Here is a 23,006-nt window from a genome sequence, read left to right on the forward strand (position 1 = left end):
TACCATGAGAAGTCCACTAGGAAGATAATAAACCATCTGTTGGGTTTTGATTCTGAATTCTTTTTTCATTAGAATCATAGTTATAATAAGTGTGGGCAGACTGTCAGATATCTCAGTCCAGCCAAATGGCCAGCAACTGCTAGTGACAATCTACAAATAGACAGCATTACCAGACACAAACAAACACAAAACACCAGAAACAAAAGCACACAAAAATTCTTCTATAAGCAGATATGAGTCATTTTTTTTACAAAATGAGAAGTGACCAGGTTAAGTAATGAAAATTTTACTTACAGTCTGCATCTGCAAATATAATGTTAGGACTTTTTCCTCCAAGTTCCAGTGTAACTCTCTTCAGATTGGACTTCCCTGCTGCTTCCTTGATCAATTTGCCAACCTAAAAGTTAGAATAAGGATGTTATTTTAAAATAATATGATCCAGCAACATTCAGAAATCGTAATCACAGTTCGTAATTGCACACTCAGTAGCTGCATACATAATTAACTGCAGAAATAAAACTAAGAAGAAAAAATGAGAAACAAGTATTGGAAATGGAGAGTCAATATGGAGATGACTTTCAGTCTAGAAACCAATAATAGGCCAGTTTTGTAGAAACTATTTTCCCTGGAAATGTTAATGTTAGCTGTCAAAGATAAATTTTTTTTTGGTACCAACACCCCAATGGCTTGCACCTATAATCTGAAGTAGGTTCTATTTTGTACTTTGCCAGGCTCTCAATAAAATTATTTTCTCCCTTTTCATTTATGGGAAAGCCTTTTGACGGATAACTTGTATGAGAAAAGATGTAGATATCCACAGTGCCAAATCTTACTCATAGTTGTTTCTCCTTTATCAGTAATAAGGAGACCAGAAATGGGAAATGGGCACGGATAGACAGAGACTCTGTGCTGTTTCTTTCTATTGAAGGCATAAATAAAGGAAATTTTGTAATATGAAAAAATAGCAGGGAAAATTGAAACGTGAAATGTACTTGTAGAACTTGCAGCTTTGGCCTATATCTCTTAGTGTGTAGCAGCTACCAAATAACATCCCTGCTGTGACATTGTTCCTGACTTTGGGAATAACATTTCTTCCTGCTGAATTACGCTGTCAGAAGTAATTGACAGGAATGAAAGTCTGGAAACACGTTTCACTGTCCACTTTACTTTGGAGGTATACTGGGCATTAGGAATTGTAGCTGTTACAATGGGGAACATCTGTGGAACATTTCTCAAATCTCTTTGCTTTGGGGTTCTTCTTGTTTCCCATAGCTCTTTTAGTCAAGGTTTCTGAGTTTTCTCAGTATGTACTGATTGCTGATATGAGGCAGTGCTATTTATCTTTGGAATGTACATCCAAGAAGTTAAAAGACCAATTGGCAATACTTCCATGAAGTATGTATACAGATAGATAATGTAAAGTACTCAAGTAAGGATAAAGTTTTATAGTGACAGCAAGGACAAATCTTCAGTCACATCAATAACCATTCTTGGAGTAAAGAGTAGGGAAAATTAACAGTGACTTCCTTATCAACTGTTGAACTGGTACACATTCAAATAAACTTCTAAGACCACCCCAGTGATCATCCATACAAACACAAAAGTGCCATTACCTCACCTAAGTGTGTGTAGGACTGGGTATGGTATGAGATTTCTGAAGTAAAAACCTACCATCATGTTGCCATTAAAGACAATACAGGACAGCGTCTTTCAGTTTTTTGCATTTTTTGAACTTATTTTTATTAAGAACTAAAAAAGAAAAAATCTCTAAAAATGTTTTGTCTTTAAAGGACAAGCCTTAAAATAGCATTAATATACTAGAACCTATTGTATGTCATGAGGTGCCTTTGTTTGAATGGTTTTCCTGCCATACATTGTTTAAATACGTTTAAAGTTAATAGTAACCAACAAATCATTAAACAGACTTTGTTTAACAAACCAACAGCCAAAAGAAAGAAAAAAAGTTAAAACAGTTACATAGAAAAAAGTTAGACATTAAATCATTGCTTGGAATCAGTGAGGCACAGTTCATGCTTATATTTTCTTGCATTCGTTATAATACCTCAGTAGAGCCTGTGAAGGCCACTTTGTCTATGTCCATGTGGTGAGAAATTGCTGCTCCAGCGGTGGATCCAAAGCCGGGCACAATATTCACAACTCCAGGTGGAAATCCTGCCTGAATTGGAAGAGAGAACCCCATAAAATCAGGGAAGTGATAATGTCTAGGAGACTGTCTCCTATAGTCTGACAGCCATTTTCAGTTCTCAACTCACCTTTTCCTAGTTGTACAGTTGTTTTCAGCCTTAGTACCCTAGATACATTTATTTCTTGCATGGCTTACCCACCCAAACCACAGCAACTTGAGGCCATTTCCTCTTGTCCTGTCAACTGTCACCAGTAAGAAGAGATCAACCCCGCTCTTGCTATAAGCACCTTTCAGATACGGGAAGAGAGCAATAAAGTCTTCCCTCAGCCTCCTTTTCCCTAGACTGAACAGCCCCAGTTCCTTCAGTCCCTCTTCGTGGGGCATATTCTCCAAGCCCTTCACAAGACTTGTTGCCCTTCTTTGGACCTGCTCCAGTATTTTTATATATGTACTTACTTAGGCTCAGGGCATACCTGAGTTACATTCCACATAAATGAACTTTCTAATATTTATTGCTAAACAGTAATAGAAAGGGTATACTAGATCTTTTTTTTTTTAAGTTATCCCCCTGCCCCACTATAAAAGCATTTTCCATGAGATACAGTAATGGCAAGATTTAGTTTACTCTTAATACTCATTGAGTTTGCATGAAATAACAAACCACAGCCTGTGTGCTTTGCTGAATCATAGTTTTGGAGCAGAATAATAAAATGTGCTAAGTCATTGCCAACATGCTGCAAGGTCACTGAGCTAGCAATTACTGAAGTCCATGCCAACTCTTCAAACATTTTAGATTACATTTGTTGATCTTACTGGGAAACAAGATAGCTGAACTATTTAACTATTTTTCATTGGGTGTTTACTTTTTTACTTTTTCTTTACACTGGGTGTTTATTGGGCTGAGTACAATTGCCAATGTTACTTTGGAGCCACTGGATAAACTGCAACATTCCTTGTGTTCAGGAGCACAAAGTATATTCTGTCATCTTCAGTGTGAAGAGAGTTCACAAATTTGGCATCAGTCAAGCAACGCAGGTTTACAGCTCTCTGTTAATTATAAACCCAGGTGGGTGAAAGGTTTGTTCAGTTAAAAAATAATAATAATTAGCTGTAGAAACAGGCTCTTTTCTGTGATAACTATGCTAATAAAGTCCTTGCCACTCACTTCTAAATACCCTGCTCCTGACTTAATGTTTACTTTTGACTTTGAAAGGCACTGTGCAAATATGTTTGCCAAAGAATGGAATGCAGTTTACTAAATTAGTATTGTATTGTGTTTTTTTTTTTTTTTTTTTTTTAACTCTGTTTGTAGGTGTGTATGAAGCTGTGTATATGCATGCTTTTGCCCTGGATTTACTGAACTGGTTCACAGTAGGGTAAGTTCCATAGTACAAGGCTAGACATGTAATAAGAAGTACTTGCAAAGGACAGCCTAGCTTACATTACCTCTGTGGCATTTCAGCTGCAGTGTTCTCTTACATTTCTGAGAAGGGCAAAAAGCAATGCTGTTACCAACTTACCTCTTTAATTAAGGATCCCATGTAAAGGGCACTCAGAGGTGTTTGTTCTGCTGGTTTGACAACCACCGTGTTTCCACAACAAAGTGCAGGGGCGATCTTCCAGATAAACATAACCAGTGGGAAGTTCCACTAAAATACAGATGAGAATGTGTATCAGATTACTAATATGTAACCAAAACCTCTTTGCTTTTTTCTATGATTATAGTGCGAATTGGCAACTGAATAGTTGAACTTTTTATTGAACGCTTTTCAGTGTGAAGATATTTTGTGAAAGCAACTAGCAAATCATGTTGTACAAAGATCAGTGATTTTGGTATATATGAGTCCAGGGGACAGGAAACAACAAGAGTACACCTCTAACAAAGCCTGACAGAAAGCTGCTGGATTAGTGGTAAGTTGGCAGTTTTGTTATCTTGTTTCTTGAATGATCTGTCATCAATTCAGTTTTCAAAGAGAGACAAAGTAATAAAGCGTAATACTGCCCCTATACTCTTTCATGGTGGTTTTACTGTCATCTCTCTATTGTTCTTAGCTCAGCTGCAGTGCAGAGCAGCTGACCCCTCTGGACCCCATATCAGCAGTGTGAGGGACAAAAAAGATGGGTGAAAGAGCTCTGCCCCTTTGAAAATAATTCTAGTGGCTTAGGAAGCATTGAGCCTGTGAGAATCAGCAGAAAAGACACAGGAGAAAGTGGAGGAAAAGGCAGTTAACAGTTACCTATTATCTCGGAAATGCTTGGAGAAGTATAAATACATCTGTTCTCTATCTCTCTGGTTATCTCCTTTAATCTCACCCCACCCCCAGAAATAACAGGAGCACAAATAACTCAAAGAAAGGGATTACAAAGCTTTCTGAATCTTCCTTATTGAAGCAGAACTGAGTGAGTGGAAGAGAAATGCTGAGCAGACAAAAGTATTTTGCAGTGTTCACATAATCCTCAAAGGTTGGTTTATGTACAGACTTTGAACTTGGCTTTAAATTTCAATTCAGAGAAAACAAAGATACACTTAGAAGTCCTTGAACATTTTGCATAGGAAGCTAGCATATGTACAAAGTGCCCATAGTTCTAGACTGCAATTTTACATAGAAATTTGTCTAGTCTTGTCTGTCTTGAGTTTGCTTTACATGAAATATCTTGTGCCTGACCTACAAAATGAACAACAATTCTTGGAGCTCTGCAAGAAGTTGGATCCAAATGATGTTTTCCAGAGATGCTCTCTAGATCAATGTAGTGGTCTAGAGGTACAGCAGATCTGCCAGGTCAACAGAAAGATATCAGGAACAAGAATGGACTCACATGTCCAAACAAGACTGGCAGACAACCCAACTATTTTAGAACCTAGTAAGCTGTCAAGCAGGTCAGAGCAGACTTCCAAACCCAATGTGTGGGAAAAGAGATGGGTGGATCAGAAGTGCCTAGTGCATGTAATCACTGTCACAGCTACCCCTCTAAATTATGTAAACCTCAACAAAGAGTTTGATTTTCTCAGTGTTTTGGATGCTCAGACTCAGGTAGGTCTTCTGAAACTTTTCTTAGAATAAATAAATCCAAAAAACACTGAAAAAGAGCTTGGGAACTTTGGCTTGGCACTCATTAAACATACTCTTCGTGCTGTTGCTTGCAGTGTCATGAAGGTAACCCAGTCATAACCAAAGATTGCAGTAGTCCAGATGCTATACTAAACAGAATAGATATTCCAGGTCCCAAAGAGCTTATTTCTTTTAGGCTATAAATGTTACTCTCTCCACCTAGTTTACTTTGATTCTTTCTGTTCCAACAGAACACAATTCTGTTTTTCAAACAAATTCAATTTTTTGACATTGATCTGTGCTCCATAATACAGGGAGGAGAGAGCCAAGGCTTAATTAGACTGACTCTTTAAAACTCCGCCTTAAAGAGTCTGATGAATACTCAAGATAGTTTTGGGAGTAGTAGTTTTGGATAGTTTTGTACCTACTTTTGGGAACAGAAAGTTTCTCACTGGTAATGTATCCACAACTTACAAAAGTTTAAAAACATGCTCATTTGCAACAGGAACATCTGTGTTTTTTTTTTTAAGTAAGTGACTCCAACTTACAGGAATAATTTGTCCACACACACCAACAGGCTCATGCCTTGTAAATGTGAAAAAGTTTCCATCTGAAGGAAGATTAGAATAGATTAGACACATTTGTGAGAAACAGTTAAATCAAAAGAATATAAAGTTACGTGTAATTTTACTTATAAATGATATTTTCAAAACCTTAACTGTTCAACAACAACCATGAAGTACATCTGGATTCAATCTCTGCTTTCTTCATAGCTCCAACGTTTGACTCTGACATTATGACTGACTTTTTGCAGTGATAACTCTTCTTCTCAAAGTGGTATGCACAGCATACCAATGAATATTATTTGTTTCTTTTTTCTCTTTTCACCTTTTTCTTTTTTTGGAAAATACTTTTCTAAAAGCTATTTGCAATCCTAGGTACGTATCAGACTTTTTTTTTTTTAATATTAGATCTTATCTTAAATGAAATCCATTAAGTAAAATAAATTCTCTTTGATTGAAATAAGCATGTGTTCCATTAAGTCTGGTATAGGGATCTATGTCGTGCCAAAATTTGGTAGTTATCACTACAGTTTTCCTTAATTCTTTCTTTATTACCATTCCTTGTCCTTCTGAGAGAAGTCAGCTAGAAACAATGTTATTGTAGAGCTGCTCAGTGGGAGAGGAAACAGAAGGAAAATTCAGGAAAACAAAGGAAAGTTTCCTCATTCTTATCTCTTAGTACTGTTCCTAATAAACTATCTGATAACTGAAACAAATATTATTGCTTTTGCTAATCTTAGCTTTAATAAGCAAATACCTGACTTACAGTACCATTGCATAAACAACCCAATGCTATGCAAAAGTACCCAATGAGGCTTTTCTAGATGTATATATAGGCTAAAATATTCCTAGACATCAAAACGTACTTTGTAGTTGTATAGAAAAGAATGTAACAATGCTAATAACTACAATGAATGCTCATAATTAGCATTATGATAGAAGTTAAATAAGGCATATTAAAAACAATCTAAAATATATTCCATTAATAATTTTTACTGATACTGCACAGCTTCTAGAAAAATATAGATTTTTACAGGTTACATTGCTTCAGTTCTGTGCTTTTGTTATCTCAAAGCTACTCACCCATTGGAACAGTTCGACCATGGATTTTATCAGCCCAGCCTGCACAGTAGCGTATTGTTTTAATACCGGCACCTAAATCCATTAGGTAGGCAGTAGAAAAGAGTTTACCACCATCAATAGATTCCAATGTCTGTAGACAACAGGAATTACAAAGTTAATATCAAATGTTGATAAGCTTTCCAATATATGTACTTTGTCATTTAGTGTTTGTTAGCATTTAGTGGTTGTTCAGTTCAGAGGTTTTTAGCATGTACTAGTACACAGAAGATTAATTTCCATCTAGAAGAAAAAACTCAAAGTTTAATCTACAAACAAGGAAATTTAATGATACTTTATTCTCAGTGATCTATTCAGTTAGCAGGATCATTTTACATTTAAATGGTGACATGTTCTGAAAAAGAATAACATTTTTTCCTATCTGAAATCAGATAAAACATTATAGCTCATACTAAGTATTCTCAAAGTGTAGATGGAAAAATCTACAGCTTGGAGTCTATGAATGCTTAATGGATGCATAACTGGCAACTTATCTAGATTATCTCCTATTTTATTTCCACAGAAAATTCAACAGATATGAAGAGCACAGTAACACTGTTTGATAGAGCAAATTGTCAGCTATGATACACTGTCAGCATAGTCACCAACATTAGCCGTGAATTTTCACCAGAAATGGAAAACAGCCTGCATGCCGCCAGTAAATGTGAACCACTGTCACTGTCACCACTGATGAAAGGCACCATGTCCAGCCTCATTGTGCTCACGTCCACTGTTTGGTCTCCATAAATGTTTAGCAGATGTCAACAAAACTCATCAGATGCAATTTTTTTGCTGCACGGAGGAATTCATTTCCACACCTTTGCTTCACACACATTTCCATGCCAGATGTCAATCTGACAAATTGCCCCTCAGCCATCCATTGCAGGGCAACAAAATTGCCAGAATATTGGTGGAAGGTTAATCTTTACTGTGCCACCAAAATTCACGTCTAATGTTGTGGGATATAATACAATAGGAGGCATTACTTTCAGAGCAGGCCTTTTTTATGAAAAATTATATTCAAAGCATGGAATACAAGCCCCAAATAAAAAATTATCTTCCTCATGTGCAGAGGAAAGTTTTGAGACATTAGGAACTCAAGAGACAACATTTCAATATGAAAAATAAATATAGAGAAGACACTACTTTTTTTATGTTTGTTTGTTTCTAGCTAACAATTGTGTGAAAAAAAACTTGTCTTATTTGAAGGCTGGCCAATTGTCCATCCCATGGCTCTCCATGCTAGGAAAATATACGTCCTAAACCTTTAAAATAATAGTCATTCAACATCTTTTATTTTTCAGTTGATTAATTTTGTGATTTGATGATCCCTCAGGGACTAAATATAGCTGATATAAAATCTAGGGAGTATGCCATTTTAACAGCCCTAAATTTTACAGTATTTTACTAAAGACCATGTCCTTAAATAATGATAACATGCTGATACTGATACACTTTTTTTCTCAGGTATCCTCATAGAAAGATGGAGGGAACCTTCAGCTTTGAGAACAATCTTATTAGGATGCTCAGGATAAAATATTCAAACAATAGTTTCAAGAGTTAATCATATCTTAGAAATATTATTTCATTTCTAAATTTATTATTTAACTGGCCCAGAGTTCCTTAGCTATTTTACTCTTCATTTTGATAGTTTGGAAAGCACTTCATTCAAGTACACCTTATCTAAAAGGGAAAAGTAGTTATTAATGTGAGAAATATGTGGAAAATAAAAACTAAGTCAGCAAAATAGAAGCTGAGGGAGAGAGAAAAGTTATGCTTTCATACTACAAAAAAGGCTGGTGGGAACAAAAACTAAATGCTCTGGCTTTCCTGTGGAAAAAAGATTATTTCTCTATCCTCTTTGCATGTGTAATGCCTTAGGCTACAACAAAGAAGTAAATGCCACTTTATCTGGTACTGAACTGGCAAGGGGCCATACCATTCCTATTAAAAAAATATAGTTCCTTAAAATTTATTCTCTCTCAGCTACAATAAATTTAGCACTATCAAGGACACAAATTCTAGTTACTCAAGTTTTCTGAAGGTTATCACTCCACATCAAGATGACAGGATTAGTTTACAGAAAGAGAGTTGCTGAAGAGAAGTGTAAGCCTGAGAGTTGTAATCTTGAGAGTTCAAGGAAATAGCCAAAGCTCTTATGAATTTTTCACTCGTCTTTTAAAAATCTGCTAGGACACATGCAAGTGTGTCCTAGAAACAATAGATGGAACAAAGGAACAATAAGATGCTACAATGGCCAACAGATATATTTATATTTTGGAGGTTTGAATTTTATTAACTTGTTCTAGTTTGTAGCTAATGCTTAAATACTTAAAATTGTGATTAGATCAGGCTGAGTAATGATCCTGGGTGCTGGATGTGGGGTGCTGAGTTCCTGATGCTCTTTTACACTCTTTGACACTGCAGGCACCAAAGCAATGCTCATCTTCAGGACAATACTTAATGTGCTTAGTCTTTCAGCCCAAACTGTGTTTAAACTTGGAGAGAGCATCTTGATGGTAACATCAAACATAAGGTGTAAAACAAGTGTAGGATACAACACTTATCAAATAATTGGTACACCTCTATTTTAAAAGATCTTTCTTGCATTAGTACAGAGCTAGTAGACAATGGTAATGCTTAAGTATCTGCAGATGAGCAGAAATCTGGACAACAAGCAGAAGTAACGAAACACAGGAAATCATCAACCACCACCCATGCTCTTCCTAATATCACATAACTTACTGTTTTCTTTGGTTCTGTTTAAAGTTTTGCACTGACTGCTAGTTGCAAACTAGAGTTAATGACAACAAAATACATACCCACAAAATTTAAAATTTCTTCAAGTTCTAACCTACCTTACTTGCAAACTTCAACCTGGCTTTGAGGTTAGGCCTTGATTTAGGCTTTGGTTTAGAAAAGTGTTGGGCATGGGGTCTGTGTCAATTCCTTAAGAATCAACTACTGAAACTGCATTGATTGTGGGTTTAAATATTACCTTGAAGCTAATTAAATATTGAAGAACTCCGTGGATGTATCAGTAGACCTGAATACAATCCAGTTTATATGGGCCATTCAGAACACAGAGTAAAAAATTACTGGGACAGCCCAAATTCCCAAAGGTTTAGTGTATTACTTCTGTTTGTATCTTCCTTTAAAATTTCACTAAGCCAATTAACATTGGCTTTTTTACCCTTTTTGTTCACGTATTATACTCACAGCTAAAGTCAGTCGATCTCTTTCAACTAAATCAGCTAGTTTATTCAAGAGCCTTCCTCGTTCTGAAGCATCCATGGTACGCCAGGGTGATCCGAGCTCAAAAGCTTTTCTAGCTGCTTTAACAGCAATGTCTATATCTGCCTGTAAGAAAAACAGAAAAACTTTTTAATTGTCATTCATGCTGGTTTCTAAACATGCAAAGTGGTTTGCATCCCAATCTTATCAGAGTTAGTACATTAGTTTTAGATATGTTATTTCCTTTTAAACACTTTTATTATTGTTTCAGCAATGTGAATTTCAATGAAAACAGATGCATTTTCAAAGATTCTAAATTAAAGAAAACAAAAAACAACAACAAAAAAAAACCATACTAAGGAACTCTATTTACAAGCATTCAGACTTGTAGTATCTCTGATTAGGGATTCATACAGAAATTACAATACTAATGAAATTTTATCTTTTTATGTAGAAAGAGATGCAAAAATCTCTAAGTTAAATTTTTACATACTCAACACTATCTAAAAATATCTGGGGGTGTTCTGAATACAAGGTTGGAAAAATTAATATTAAAATGTTTTGTAAGATGAACACAAATTTTCTATAGAGGAAAATAAATAAATGTGTTTGTTTATGAAAGTTTTAAGGGACATTTTTACTTAATATTATAACAACAAAGGACTAATTCACCAGGTTTAGAATGCTAAGCTTAAGCGCTCGGTATTCTAGGCAGTATCTCAGCATTAAGCAAGCTAATTTGTCAATTCATTAATGTTTTTTATAAGGTAAGGTATTGTTTATCACTTTTTTGTGGTGTATTTTCTCACAGCACTTTTCACTGCTGTGAGAAAATACACCCCAAATTTTATGAAACTCTTTTGTGTGCAAATGTGTTTCAGAATATATATGTAATAAAATAATAAAAAAGAAATATCTTGAAAAATAGCTTTCATTACTTGGAATATTTCCACAGTTTATAAATCTTGTAATACTTTTCCCAAGGAAAACAGCAACCAAAACGAAGACTTACTATAGGAATCATATATGACACGTTTTCCCAATCAATTGCTTTCATATACTGTTCGAAGGATTACTTTCCCCCCTTCTCATTGCTAGAACATCATCTGGGTAAATCACTTAAGATTGACTAAGCCAATAAAATTGAGTAAATCAGTACCCATACCAATTGTTCTAAATGTGGACCAGATTTAGAAATTTTAACCAATTTCAAAACCCAATAACCAGTTCTCCATAAAAATGGAAAAAGTAAAACCAAAATATCATCTGCTTTGGAAAGCCTAGCGTAGGTCTACTAGACTTGAGACCCACAGTACTTCCTGGATAGAAATTTGTGAAAATGATAGATGGGAAGGAGCTTTAATGTAATTTAGTAATGACCAAAATCATTACTATAGGGTAGTAATGACCCATCATCTACATGAGGTAGCTGAAATCTACAAGATAAAACAGATTGATTTCTTTCAGAATTGGTCAGAACAGTAACACACAGATATGCACTGTGTGACTATTTAATTCTTTTTCTTATTTCTTCTTATCATAAAAATTCCTCAGCTTTTCTGTATGACTTGGGATGTACACCTTGGCCTATGTCAGAAAAGAACATAGGGAAACTATGAGCTGCACTTGTATGAATTGTGCAAATTAAAATAAATGCAGTACAAAATGTTTTTTTCTACTAAAAGTGCCAGAATACCTAAAATCAGGAAAATAATATATAAATACGATTAAGGTCTGTGAATGTAAGTGCTTGCAGGATACAATCTGGAAGTTAATGGCATGCTTAGAGAATTCCTTGGTTGAGGACAAAATGAACTCTAAAAAATCTCAGTGACATAGAGCACTATATGCATGTAGGATGGAAGAAAAGCAAGAACAAGGCACCTCAAGAGCACTTGATCAGAAAAATGCAATCACCAAAAGCCAGGTTCATGAAGATTTTTCAAGATGTCTTTATTAAAAAAAAAAAAAAAGAAAAAAAAAAGTTTGAAATGTATCTTTGGTATAGCTCTCCTCTAAGATCACTAATATTATGTAATGCCTGTACTGGACAGGCAGCACCTGAACATAGGAAGCTGTATGAATTAATTTCCTATACATTTCTCGAGAATATTTCACCTCTGTACAATTAAGTAAATATAGCTAGAGAGATTTTACTTATATTGATAGATTGTTAGTGAACTTCCAGCACAAATAAGCTGCTTTAAAGTATCCTAATATCTGTCATGGATAAAATGGTGTTCAATGAATACTTCAATGCATTTTCATGTAGTTGTCAGCTGGAAATAGAACATTCACTTCTCATACCGACTTTCTCAGAGTTTATCCAAAAATGTCCCTGGTTGTCAGTTTTAAAACTGTTTTATAAAATTGTCTTCTATATAAACAAATAACTAGTCTACTTGGTAACATACATTAAAGCTCTATGGTAAAACTAAGCACATCCTTTTTAGCTGAAAATACTTAGTACAATGAGATATAAAGCTGCATGTATAAGGATATAGATGTTCATTTTATCTTTGATTAGATAGCATTTATCTGTAATATTTCTAGGAATAAATCTCATATAGGTAAAAAAAAATGTTTGCTTATAAGTCTAAGCAATGTTTTCACTCTTCTGCTTAAATTCAACATGTAGAACAAAAGCAGTTTTGGTGGAATTAGTGTTCATTTTTTTAGATGACCTTCATCTTCAGGGTCTGTTTTAGGACTGTTTTCCTTTGTGTTCTTTACAAAAACCATATTTTTCAAGATGACATTACCAATAAGTCAAAGTGTCAGCTAAAAATGCTGATAGCAATTAATAATTTTTCAGAGTCTGCATGGAAAAATATCAACATTTTTCCACTTCATGGTATCTCTAATGAAAAGCTTTCAATAAATATGTAATGAACAGATTACATCATTGTATAAGGAAGATATGGGGAAAGAAGAACAAAATAACAGTAATTGGATACCACTGTTTGAAGACAGTAAAAAGAATTAGTATTGTTAACAAGAAAATTACTAAAAAACTTTTCTATAGATCTTTCTTCATATCAACAAATTCATAAGGGTGAAGCAGAAGAAAGCATATAGGATAAATCTTTGAGCTACTATTTTACCTCAACAGAAATGGATGTTCATCTTCTTACTTTTAATATAAAATTGAATTTAAAGCTAAGGATAAAAGAATGAAAGTAAATCCTACCTTGTCACCTTCTGCAACCTCACAGATTTTCTCTTCATTCGCAGGGTTAAAGACATCAAATTTTTTACCGCTGACTGAATCATGCCATTCATTGTTTATAAATATCTGAAAATGAAAAAAGTGTGGAACTATTAGTAATATTTATACCTATTGACTCTTCTCTATGTTTAAGAATAAATCTAGAGCTCTCTGATTAATTGCAGTTGGACTTGACCTCCTTAAGATCTTTCCCAAAACCTAGCAATCCTATGATTCTATGATTTTATGGTAAGTACCAGAAAAAAAGTAGAATGGATATTACCACAAAACTTAGATGAGAACAGTGATGAAGTAAACCACCTTTTAAAAACTATCTTCCTTTAGAGAGAAACCATTTTCTTTCTCCATGTGATATTTTTTGTAATGTTTCATATTATAAGAGATATCATTACAAAGAAGTCTCTCCTCCTTCAAACCAAACTCTGTGATGAACAGCAGAAGTATGTTACTAAACAATCTGCCCCAAACTGCTTTTCTTTCTTGATCTCACAGGATTGGTAAATATATATTATATAAAATATACATATATATATATATGTATTAAGTAGTCCATGCAGTTTATTCCGGAGCAGCACCATTTCATTTGGCTTTTCTTTGATTTCTCTTCACCTCCTCCTGCCACAGAAGGCAATCCCACAAAAAAATAAAAAAAATAAAAAAATAATAAAAAAAAATCCAGTAACACTTTTGTCTGAAAGTCTAAGCTAAAATAGTTCCACTGTCAACTGAATGAAAAACAGAAATAACCTGTTAAGCAGAGTAAAAAGTAAGCATGTGTATTTATCTATTTCCACGCTATGGGAGAAAAATAATCAGACATAAGCTTTCTTTTATTATTCACAAAAACTGTGGCTTTGTGGACTGGTTCCTCACTGAATGTGTTTCTGATCAAGACTTGAATGCAGAGATGCAATTATCTCAGTATTCTACAGAAACTCAACATTTATTCCATTAAACAAAGGTAGAAAACAAAAATCAAGAGGAATTATTTGCAATGAGTAATTGTACTCACCATAAGTTTACTGCTAGCAGCAATAGAAGAAACCTAGACTGTTCTTTCTCTTAGCAGTTAATACATTTCACAGCGACACTCTCTTAAAAAAACACTTAGTAGTACATACTGGAAGAAGAGCCCTGATCCTGTGAGCATAATGTAGCATTCAGTACATTAATATAATCGTAATAAACTCTTGGCAAATTTCCTGCTGACAGTGCAAGTGACCACACTGATTGACGGGATTACGGCTGAAGGTTGTGAATGCAAGGGGTTCTTCTGTCTTTCCTCCCTACCTGAATGCCATTCAAGCCTTTCTGGTTTTAGTACTCAGCATGTGTTGCAATTCCTGCTCTTGAGCTACTTTGTACAACTTCAGGCTTTGATGAGATGGTCCTTCGGTAAAAATTTAGTCATCATTTCTTTACAATCAGTAAGACTATCTTCTGTTTAAAATGATTCCAATTAGTTGGTGCCATTTATTATTTATTCAGCAATTTCTATCAATATCCTGAAATTTCCAGTTTAAAGGTTTCAGCCTCCCAGTCTTTTGTTATCCTGATGTTAATGCCAATTCTCCTTCTCTGTAGGTAATAGACATAAAATGCAAATGCTCCAGTTACTCTGACTATTGTCAGCAATATGTCTATCTTTATTTGACCTGAGAGGGGCATTACAGCAAATAAATTCTTCTTGTCCAGCTTGGTAGTCTTCCAACCTTCATTCCAACCCAAAGGAGCTCTGTAATGCCTCTACACTGTTACCCCTCAGCAGACACCACCTCTCTTGGTTTTCCACCAGGAAAAACAAGTAAACAAGCTTTGCTTGCTTAGATATTTTTACCCTGACAGTGATTTGAATATGTTTAATAACTAATAAAATAACTTTTCCTCATTCTTCCTATGTTATTCTGCCTTTGTATTTAATATCTATTTCATCCTCTTTATAAATAAAGTACAAAACTTACAGTTAGCAGCTAGGAATCATGTAAGAGTGAAAACTACATAACAGCTACATCAAAGTTAATCACAACAGATTACTCAACAGAAGTGAAGATGATATCCAAAGTTCATTTAACAAATGACAGTAACTGTGTCCCTACTCTAAGATTAAGCTTTTATAAAGGCTGAATGAAATTACTGCACAAAATTCATGCAATAAATAACTTAGTTTCCACTCAAAGATTAAGCTTTTATACAGGCTGAAAAGCACAGTGTGCACTAAATTTACTTTCTTTGTCTGGAACAAACACTATCACATTTGATTGTAACATTTCTGACACATGCAGAACAAGAAGTAAACAAGGCAAGATGGGTGTTGATTTCTACCCAATAGAACTTTTATGAACTTTTGTGATATAGCACTAGCAATTCAAGAGTGGACATCTTTATGTAAAAAAGTAATATTAGCAAATACATCATTACAACTGAAGGAAAAATTAAAGGAATTCCGAGTTTTCTCTTCTGTTATGTTAAAAATGATACCAGGAGGTATCTCAAGAGGGTTAAGTATGGAAGGGAGCTCTGGAGGCCATTTCATTCTGCTCACAGGGCATCAGGCAAGTTGGCCAGGGCAATGTCAAAGTGACTTTTGAAGATCTCTAGGGAGAAGACTTCATATCTCTGGGCAACCTTTCTCCCACGCAATAAAGAAGTGTTGCCTGACATTTAGGCAGAGCCTTGTTCCAGTTTATGCCCACTGCTTTTTGTTCTGAGCTCATTCAGTAATTGCTGAATGGCAGACAATAAAATGATCTACTAAAAATGTGCACTAATATGCAGTCATTGAGGGGTTATATAATATTACACAGTTGCAAAAATTTATCAGACAGCTGAATTAAGATCCATGGAAGGAATGTGAGGTATTCCTCTCCATTTGTATAAGCAAAATAGAACCTGAGTCTGATCTATAGGCCAGGTTGGTGCTGCCCCAGAGCCAAACATCTTTGAATCTACACAGGTGAAATTGTCGAAGAGAGTTATCTTTTACTTTCTGATTCTGTAAGATGGTCTTTGAAGAGAAAGGAAATGTCACTGGGAAGGCTTTATATACCACACAGAGTATGAAAAGAGAAAGATATGTTGCTGCTCAGTGTGTGATGGAGTTTTCTCTAGATCTATATGAGTCTGCGACAGGGGGACAGCAGGCTCACAGGCCCACAGGCCCAGAAAAGAGAGGTGGGGAGAGGGAGTGCCAATGGTCTATGGGCCAGTTTGGGGAAATACACTCAATGCCATGTTACCTTAGGACTTGTTTCTTGAGACCTGATATGGTGTTTTAGGCCGTGGACTAAAGGCACAAAAGAGATCCTGCTTATGCTCATCATTAAAAAAGTTGCAGATTCTGAGTATACAGGGAATTTTATGTTCAGCCTCTGCCAATTTTGAGGATCCTGGCTGACAGAAGCACCTTGCCCCACATCCATTCACTGATCATAACCACGGAGGCAGAAGCTTGAGGACCTGAGTTTAATTCTACCATCTAATGAACTAGTGGAAAATATGTGATTTCTAATTTTCTTTCCATCACTGTGAAGCACCCACAACTGCTTCTCATAGCATCAGAAGTTTCTACATTTAAATAGAAAACCAGAACATAATTTGGGGCAGGCAAATCAAAGGAAATGATGGTTGATGCAGGGCAGGACAGAGGTAAGGTGCCATAACTGCTGTATAAATGCTTTTTGTCTCACAGAACTGATATAAATTCTATAAACACATATGCTATCAATACATGACAGATTTCAAGTAATGTATTTTTGGCATACTATTGACATTACTTGCATTTATTTTCTGGGTGATTCTTAATAATTTATGAGTAGTATGGTAATATTTTCATGACTAATTAAAAGGTTAAGCATATATGGTAACAATTACCTATTACTATATTCTTATTACTATATTCTTGGTTTCTGATTGATTATATGTTGGCATCTTATATGCAGTGTCATTATCTCCTCTAGCCATTGGGACAGATCAGGAAACTCATGATTTTAACAAAAGCTGTCAAAAGGGAAACTAAACTGCAAGTTCCAGGAAATTTCAAGTATGCGATGAAGCTGACCAGAAGAGTATCTGCACAAAATGCTGTCTATCATGAAAGGGCAAAGACAGCAGTTAAGTAGTTAATATGAACAAGACATCTTTAGTTACATTGCCAAGAAAAGAGACAAAGTAAAAGGTAAATATTAACATAATACTGCTATGATGTTACAGCATGCCAAATTCGTATCTGTCTGTGAAAGGAATAATAGTAAAACATACCATTTTTGGAAGTTCTGAAAGTATTTGTTTAAAAATTGTATTTATTGCACCAACTAGTATCATCCATGATATTACTTTAGAATATTTTTCTTATTAATGTCTCTAATACCATTTCCATTTCAAACATAACTTCATTACTTTAGATATGTACACAACACTGTATCAGGATTGTATAAATCTATAAACTATTCACATGTCTTTTTCAAATCAGACAAAAGTCTTGTCTTATGCAGGTATGACAGACAGAACAGAGGAGGAAAAAGTCAAAACTCTCCATGTATGCTATGCTGCATACATTGTAAGCAACTGTGCTGAAACATGCATGCAGATGTTTCCATACGGTCGGAAAAAAAACAACCAACCAACCAAGTTCAGCAGACACCAACCACCCCAAGCAGGCTGTGGCTCTCTAAATGCAGACAACACTCATGGACCATCCAAAAGTATTCTGTCAACTCTCCCATCTTACTAAAAAATGAATCCCCCAAAATTGGGATAATCTTGCAACCAGTCACACTGTTTTTTCTTTCAGGTAGAACTCCTCCAGCAGCTTACATTCTTTTTTTGTTGTTTATCAGGTGAAAACATGAAAGACCTAATATTTTACTGCACATGCAATGTAAAGAGAGTTGTCTGTAATGACTGGACACTGACATCAAGTTAGAGGCTGGAAAATTATTTTGCATAGATTGATGTCATAAAGGTATTGTTGCTGTCAATTTGTTATTTCACTGGTATTTTTAAGAGGGAAACGAGCTTTTATTTCAACAAACTGAAAAACTCATGACTTCCACACGTTGCACTAGACCTGGAAATGCATATTACACAATAGACACTATAATACACCTTCTCATTTAAACTAAACCTATTGCAGTCAAAAGCCTTTGATTGGCTTTATTTCCCATTGTCAGAGTGCAATAAAATCTTGATTCTCTGAAAGGACTGATTTCAGTTCAGAGAATCAGATGCAGCTCTAATAGCATGAGTTGAAGTCACACAGGTTTTCTATTTTGGTTTACACAGTTGATTTGACCACTGAAGTGATCTGAGCAGAGAACTGGGAGAAAGGACCTGTTCTTTGCCTTTTTTTTTTTTTTTCATGTTGTTTTTGGCTTGTTTGTTTTATTTCCACCCTTCAGTATTTTGAAATGACAGCAAGTTCATCTTATAACATAACTGCTAGATAGGAAATGTCATATTAGTGTCTGTACTCCATGAAGAATTAACTTGATTCAGGACTTTGTCTTAAACGGACTGACCATACAATGGCTCTGCTGAAATAGCTATTAAGGCTCTATGCTAGAAGCAACCACCTTATGAAATACAGCTTTGCATGCATCTTCCTTGGAACGAGAATCACCTTTTAATGGGCTCTTTACTGTAGAGCCTACTTGGCTCTCTACTGTAGAGCTCTTCCTATGATAAAACTTTTCTTGACAATGCTCTTCAAATGGGCACAGTTACCTGGTATACAGTGCTAACAGCAATCACTCAGTTTTGATAACTGTTCAGCTGACCATTCACTGCCTCTCTAGTGCAGACAGTAAACCATTAAGTGATACTGCTAGCATTTTGGGGGGGCCAGCAGTAAAGAAGAGCTGTTGCTAGGTTCCTGCCGCTTGCTGGAGGATTAAATTCAGCATCACTAAGGAGAGTGAAGTAGTGCTGAAAAACTGTTGTCCCCTGCTCACACATGCTCTTGTAGAACATGCGTGCCATTCAGATGAATTCAACATTGGCAGTCTGTCTTACGGTCCAATCCAAGCCTGGCAGAAATCTGCGTCTGAGAGCATTTAATATATATATTTTTTTCTCATTAGAATTTTGTGTTAAAAAATGAATGTATAAAGGAATTTTATCTTCCTGCTGTACTGAAGTAATGATTAAAGAACATACCCATTCTATTCATTGTTTATTTAAAATTTTGGATGCATCAGTTAGTGCCTTGGTATTTACAGTCATTCAAGCTTAAACAAAGTAGGTCTCTATAGTTGCTTTATTCCCAGTGGCCTCTTCCCAGGTACTCTGATTCAATTTTTGTATTTTTATCCCTCAACTGTGTGAAAGCAGTAATTATAACATACAGGATGCTTACCTATAATTTTTCTTCAGTCAGGGTGGTTTAGTCTTCCACAACATTTCACACACAGTTTAGCAAAATAATTTGTTTTTTATCCCCCTCTTGTAATTCAACAATCTAACAATCAACTAATCTGAATTTCTCTGATTAAAGCAACATTATTAGTATATTTGAAAATACTTGAAAAAATTAATGGAAGAAATCATTTCTTCAAACAATCAGTGTCTAAATCCCCAGTGTTGACTAAGTAAAATATTTACCGGTACATTTGCAGCTATCTACCAACACTCATTCAGCACAATTTACTGCTAAAGTGAACAGTATAATCTGAAATGCCAACACATATATCCATAGAATAGAATAGAACAGAACAAATTAGAATAAGCAAATTCTTGAGGGCATTATCAGATGCTTCTTGAACACAAGGCATAAGCCACCTTTGCAGGCAGCCTATTCCAGTGTTTGGCCACACCCACGGAAATGCTTTCTAGTTAAATAATCTGTATAAAAATCCTAAACTGATTCTTCTTGTAGAAAACAAAACAGTGTGCATTAAGTTTAGAGCAAAGCCCTTGGAATAACTCCTGTGCATTTTTTCTCCAGAAGCTTGTGTGATGGCAGTTTTTTTCCTGTCATTATAGATAAAGAGAACCAAGAATTTTTGAAGAGAGGAATCTTCTGATGTCCATGGTATGTCAGGCAGAAAGTTAAAGACTACAGTCATAATTAATGCTTCTCTCATTCTGACTCCTTCAAGGTACATAGTCACAGCAGCCTCATACTCCATGTGCTAATTTGAGGATGGATAGCAGAGGGTGGGTAAGAAGACAAGAGTACGTTCTATTAAATTGTAGGAGGACAGCTGGATATGGGATAAATTTATATTATGCCAGTTCCCTGCCCCTCAGTTCACTCTTATGGCTTTCAGACAGTCATTTGTGATATTTGTAGAGAGGAGGAATGCATAACAAAAAGAAAGCATGTACTGGACTTCATCACTTGTATGCACACAGTTTTGCAAATAAGTGTATTGAATTTCTGCAGAGATACACTGCATACTGTTTTTAAGAAAATAAAATCTGTACTCTGGGCAAAAAAAAAAAAAAACAACCAAAAACCAAAAAATCAAAACCAGAAAAACTTAAACACATGAATTTATTATGTTCCACTGTACCTAATTAGATACTGTAGACACTTTAAACATACTATCTTGTATTCCATTCTGTGTAGAGTAGGTTTTTGCACACTGATAGAAAACTACCACTTTTTTTTTTTTTTTTTTTTTTTTTTTTTTTTTTACAGAAATTTCTTGATATTTCTGAGATTTCTTGAGATTTCTGAGCTGGCATTTTGCTGGCGTTTTGATCATACATTTTTTTTCTATTTTCCATTGGAGAAAAAAAACAACAAAGAAAAAGAAGATATTATAGTTTCTGAGGTTTCTGAAAACTTCTGCTCTCTATGTACTGATATATTATCCTTATATTAAGATTTCTTTTTTTTTTTTTCTTTGGGACAGGAAGAGCTATCACATGGCAGAGCTAGCTACATAGCTTTTCTAGCCTGTTAAATATTTACAAAGTAAGGTCCTGCATGATTTATTCAAGAAAGATATGCACTGAAATCTGGGTAGGTTTTCCTTGAAAAAACAAGATAGAATAGAATTCAAAAGGACTAATCTAGATAATTGCAGAACATCCTTCTGTTACAAAATAAGTAGCATTTCTAGGAAAGTAAAAATTATTTATATCACAGTGGTAATGAGAAAAAACCACCATGTGACGGGATTCTCCTAAGAGAAGTCCTTTCTGCTCAATTGCTCTACCTGAACATTTCAGGGTGCAGAGGTTCAGTACACTTCTGTGAATGGCGTGTGCAAAATTCTTGCAGATGTCTGTATACTTTGACAAAAAACAGCCAGAGGATCCTTCTAGCTGTGAACACAAATCTGGAGTCAGACCTTCTTTGCTGGTGTGTTTCTAGTTGCATACACAAATAATTTGCTACTACAAAAATGTTTCTAAAGTATGATCACTAACTGTATGGTAAGCAATATCTCTTTTATGATAGTTACTTGCTTAATCTGAACAACTGATTCATTATATCTAATAAAAATAGGTGGTGAGCAGAGTGAACTTTACTTTCATTTTTACATGTCCATTTCCACAAAAACGTATTTGTCATAATCATGTAAATCTGCTTATAATAATAGAATGTGGCACTAAAACTTTAACTTGTTCTTCTGAAAAATACTATAGCAACAGGAACCTTTCCTTATTTCTTACAGTTATAATTTTTTTTTTTTAGGAACTTATCACTGCAAAATCTTAGTTTTAGGAGGAAAACAACACCCACCTCTCATGAAATATGAAGTGAGTCTCTGACTCTTGAACACTTCCTGAAAAACTTATGGTAAAAAATATAACTGAACATTAATTACAAATATGCACAATATCAGAAAAGGGACAGGGTAAGCATTTTGAGTACTGATTCAAAGCTTCTTCCACAGTACAAATAAGCTGAAATGAGCAGTCTGAGCTAAATGCATAAGAAAAGCTAACATACACAAACACTACTAACCTTAGTGTACTTAATTTTCAGATCTCTGAGTGGTTCCGGCAGTGCTGGCAAAACTGGAGCAGCATTGCTGTGTGAGCCTTGCTTCTTCATGTTGTCAGGAGAGAAGTTTGAGCAGGTTCCTGAAACACAGGTGAAATGAGGTATCAGGGAAGCGCAGCGATTTTAGCCCTGCCTGAGCCCTTAGCTTTATTTGTGCCCTTTTTTTATCTGTACCAGCTACGGAATATTTGCATACGAGAATATGATTGGATGAAAGAATTCCTTGCAAAGGGAAAACGACGCTGCTTATTTTTAAGACCAAAAGTCAGAATCTTTTCGTTCAGCTTGATACAGCATTTCTGCTGAAGCAATCTGCTAGCCAGGCGCTCCGCGTTTCGTGCTGAAGAATATTTTTAAAGCCTTCTTTTCTTACCTGTAAAATTACTTTCTGTCAGAAGGCAGGTCCCCAGATTTAATTGAGGTTCTTCACTTACTGGAAGGCAGCTGTGAAGATAAACACACACTTATTAGCTCTGGAAACAAACTGAGCACTTCTCTCTGGTCAGCTAATAAGAATAACTGCCAGATCGGGACAGCGTTCATTAGGAAACAAGCCACTCCAGGTTGTGCTTCAATATGTTTAGTGTAAATTCTTGTAATTAATACCTGCTTATCACATAGGTAAGGGATGACTGTTTTGATAGACTGTCCCTAACATGCTTTTCAAAAAATGTGAAAGTAGGAAAAAAAAGTCTTATCCAGAAAAATA

General features: G+C 35.2%; 1 protein-coding gene across 1 annotated transcript in view; it reads right to left on the reverse strand.

The window, feature by feature from the left end:
* The window catches only part of ALDH1A1 (aldehyde dehydrogenase 1 family member A1), a 32,227-nt gene extending 9,780 nt beyond the window's left edge, over window positions 1–22,447 (reverse strand). Inside the window, exons 1-8 of the mRNA XM_042877503.1 lie at window positions 22,259–22,447; window positions 13,303–13,407; window positions 10,098–10,238; window positions 6,843–6,972; window positions 5,745–5,806; window positions 3,667–3,795; window positions 2,063–2,176; window positions 295–397 (exon numbers count right to left, since the gene is read on the reverse strand). Of these exons, the coding sequence (XP_042733437.1) occupies window positions 295–397; window positions 2,063–2,176; window positions 3,667–3,795; window positions 5,745–5,806; window positions 6,843–6,972; window positions 10,098–10,238; window positions 13,303–13,407; window positions 22,259–22,348 (874 nt within the window). The 5' untranslated portion in view covers window positions 22,349–22,447. The remainder of the gene's footprint in view (window positions 1–294; window positions 398–2,062; window positions 2,177–3,666; window positions 3,796–5,744; window positions 5,807–6,842; window positions 6,973–10,097; window positions 10,239–13,302; window positions 13,408–22,258) is intronic.
* Window positions 22,448–23,006: the final 559 nt, after the last annotated feature.

This window comes from Lagopus leucura, unplaced genomic scaffold, assembly GCF_019238085.1.
Source record: "Lagopus leucura isolate 7727_CA_CO unplaced genomic scaffold, USGS_WTPT01 Super-Scaffold_100018, whole genome shotgun sequence".
Taxonomy (NCBI): Eukaryota; Metazoa; Chordata; class Aves; order Galliformes; family Phasianidae; genus Lagopus; species Lagopus leucura.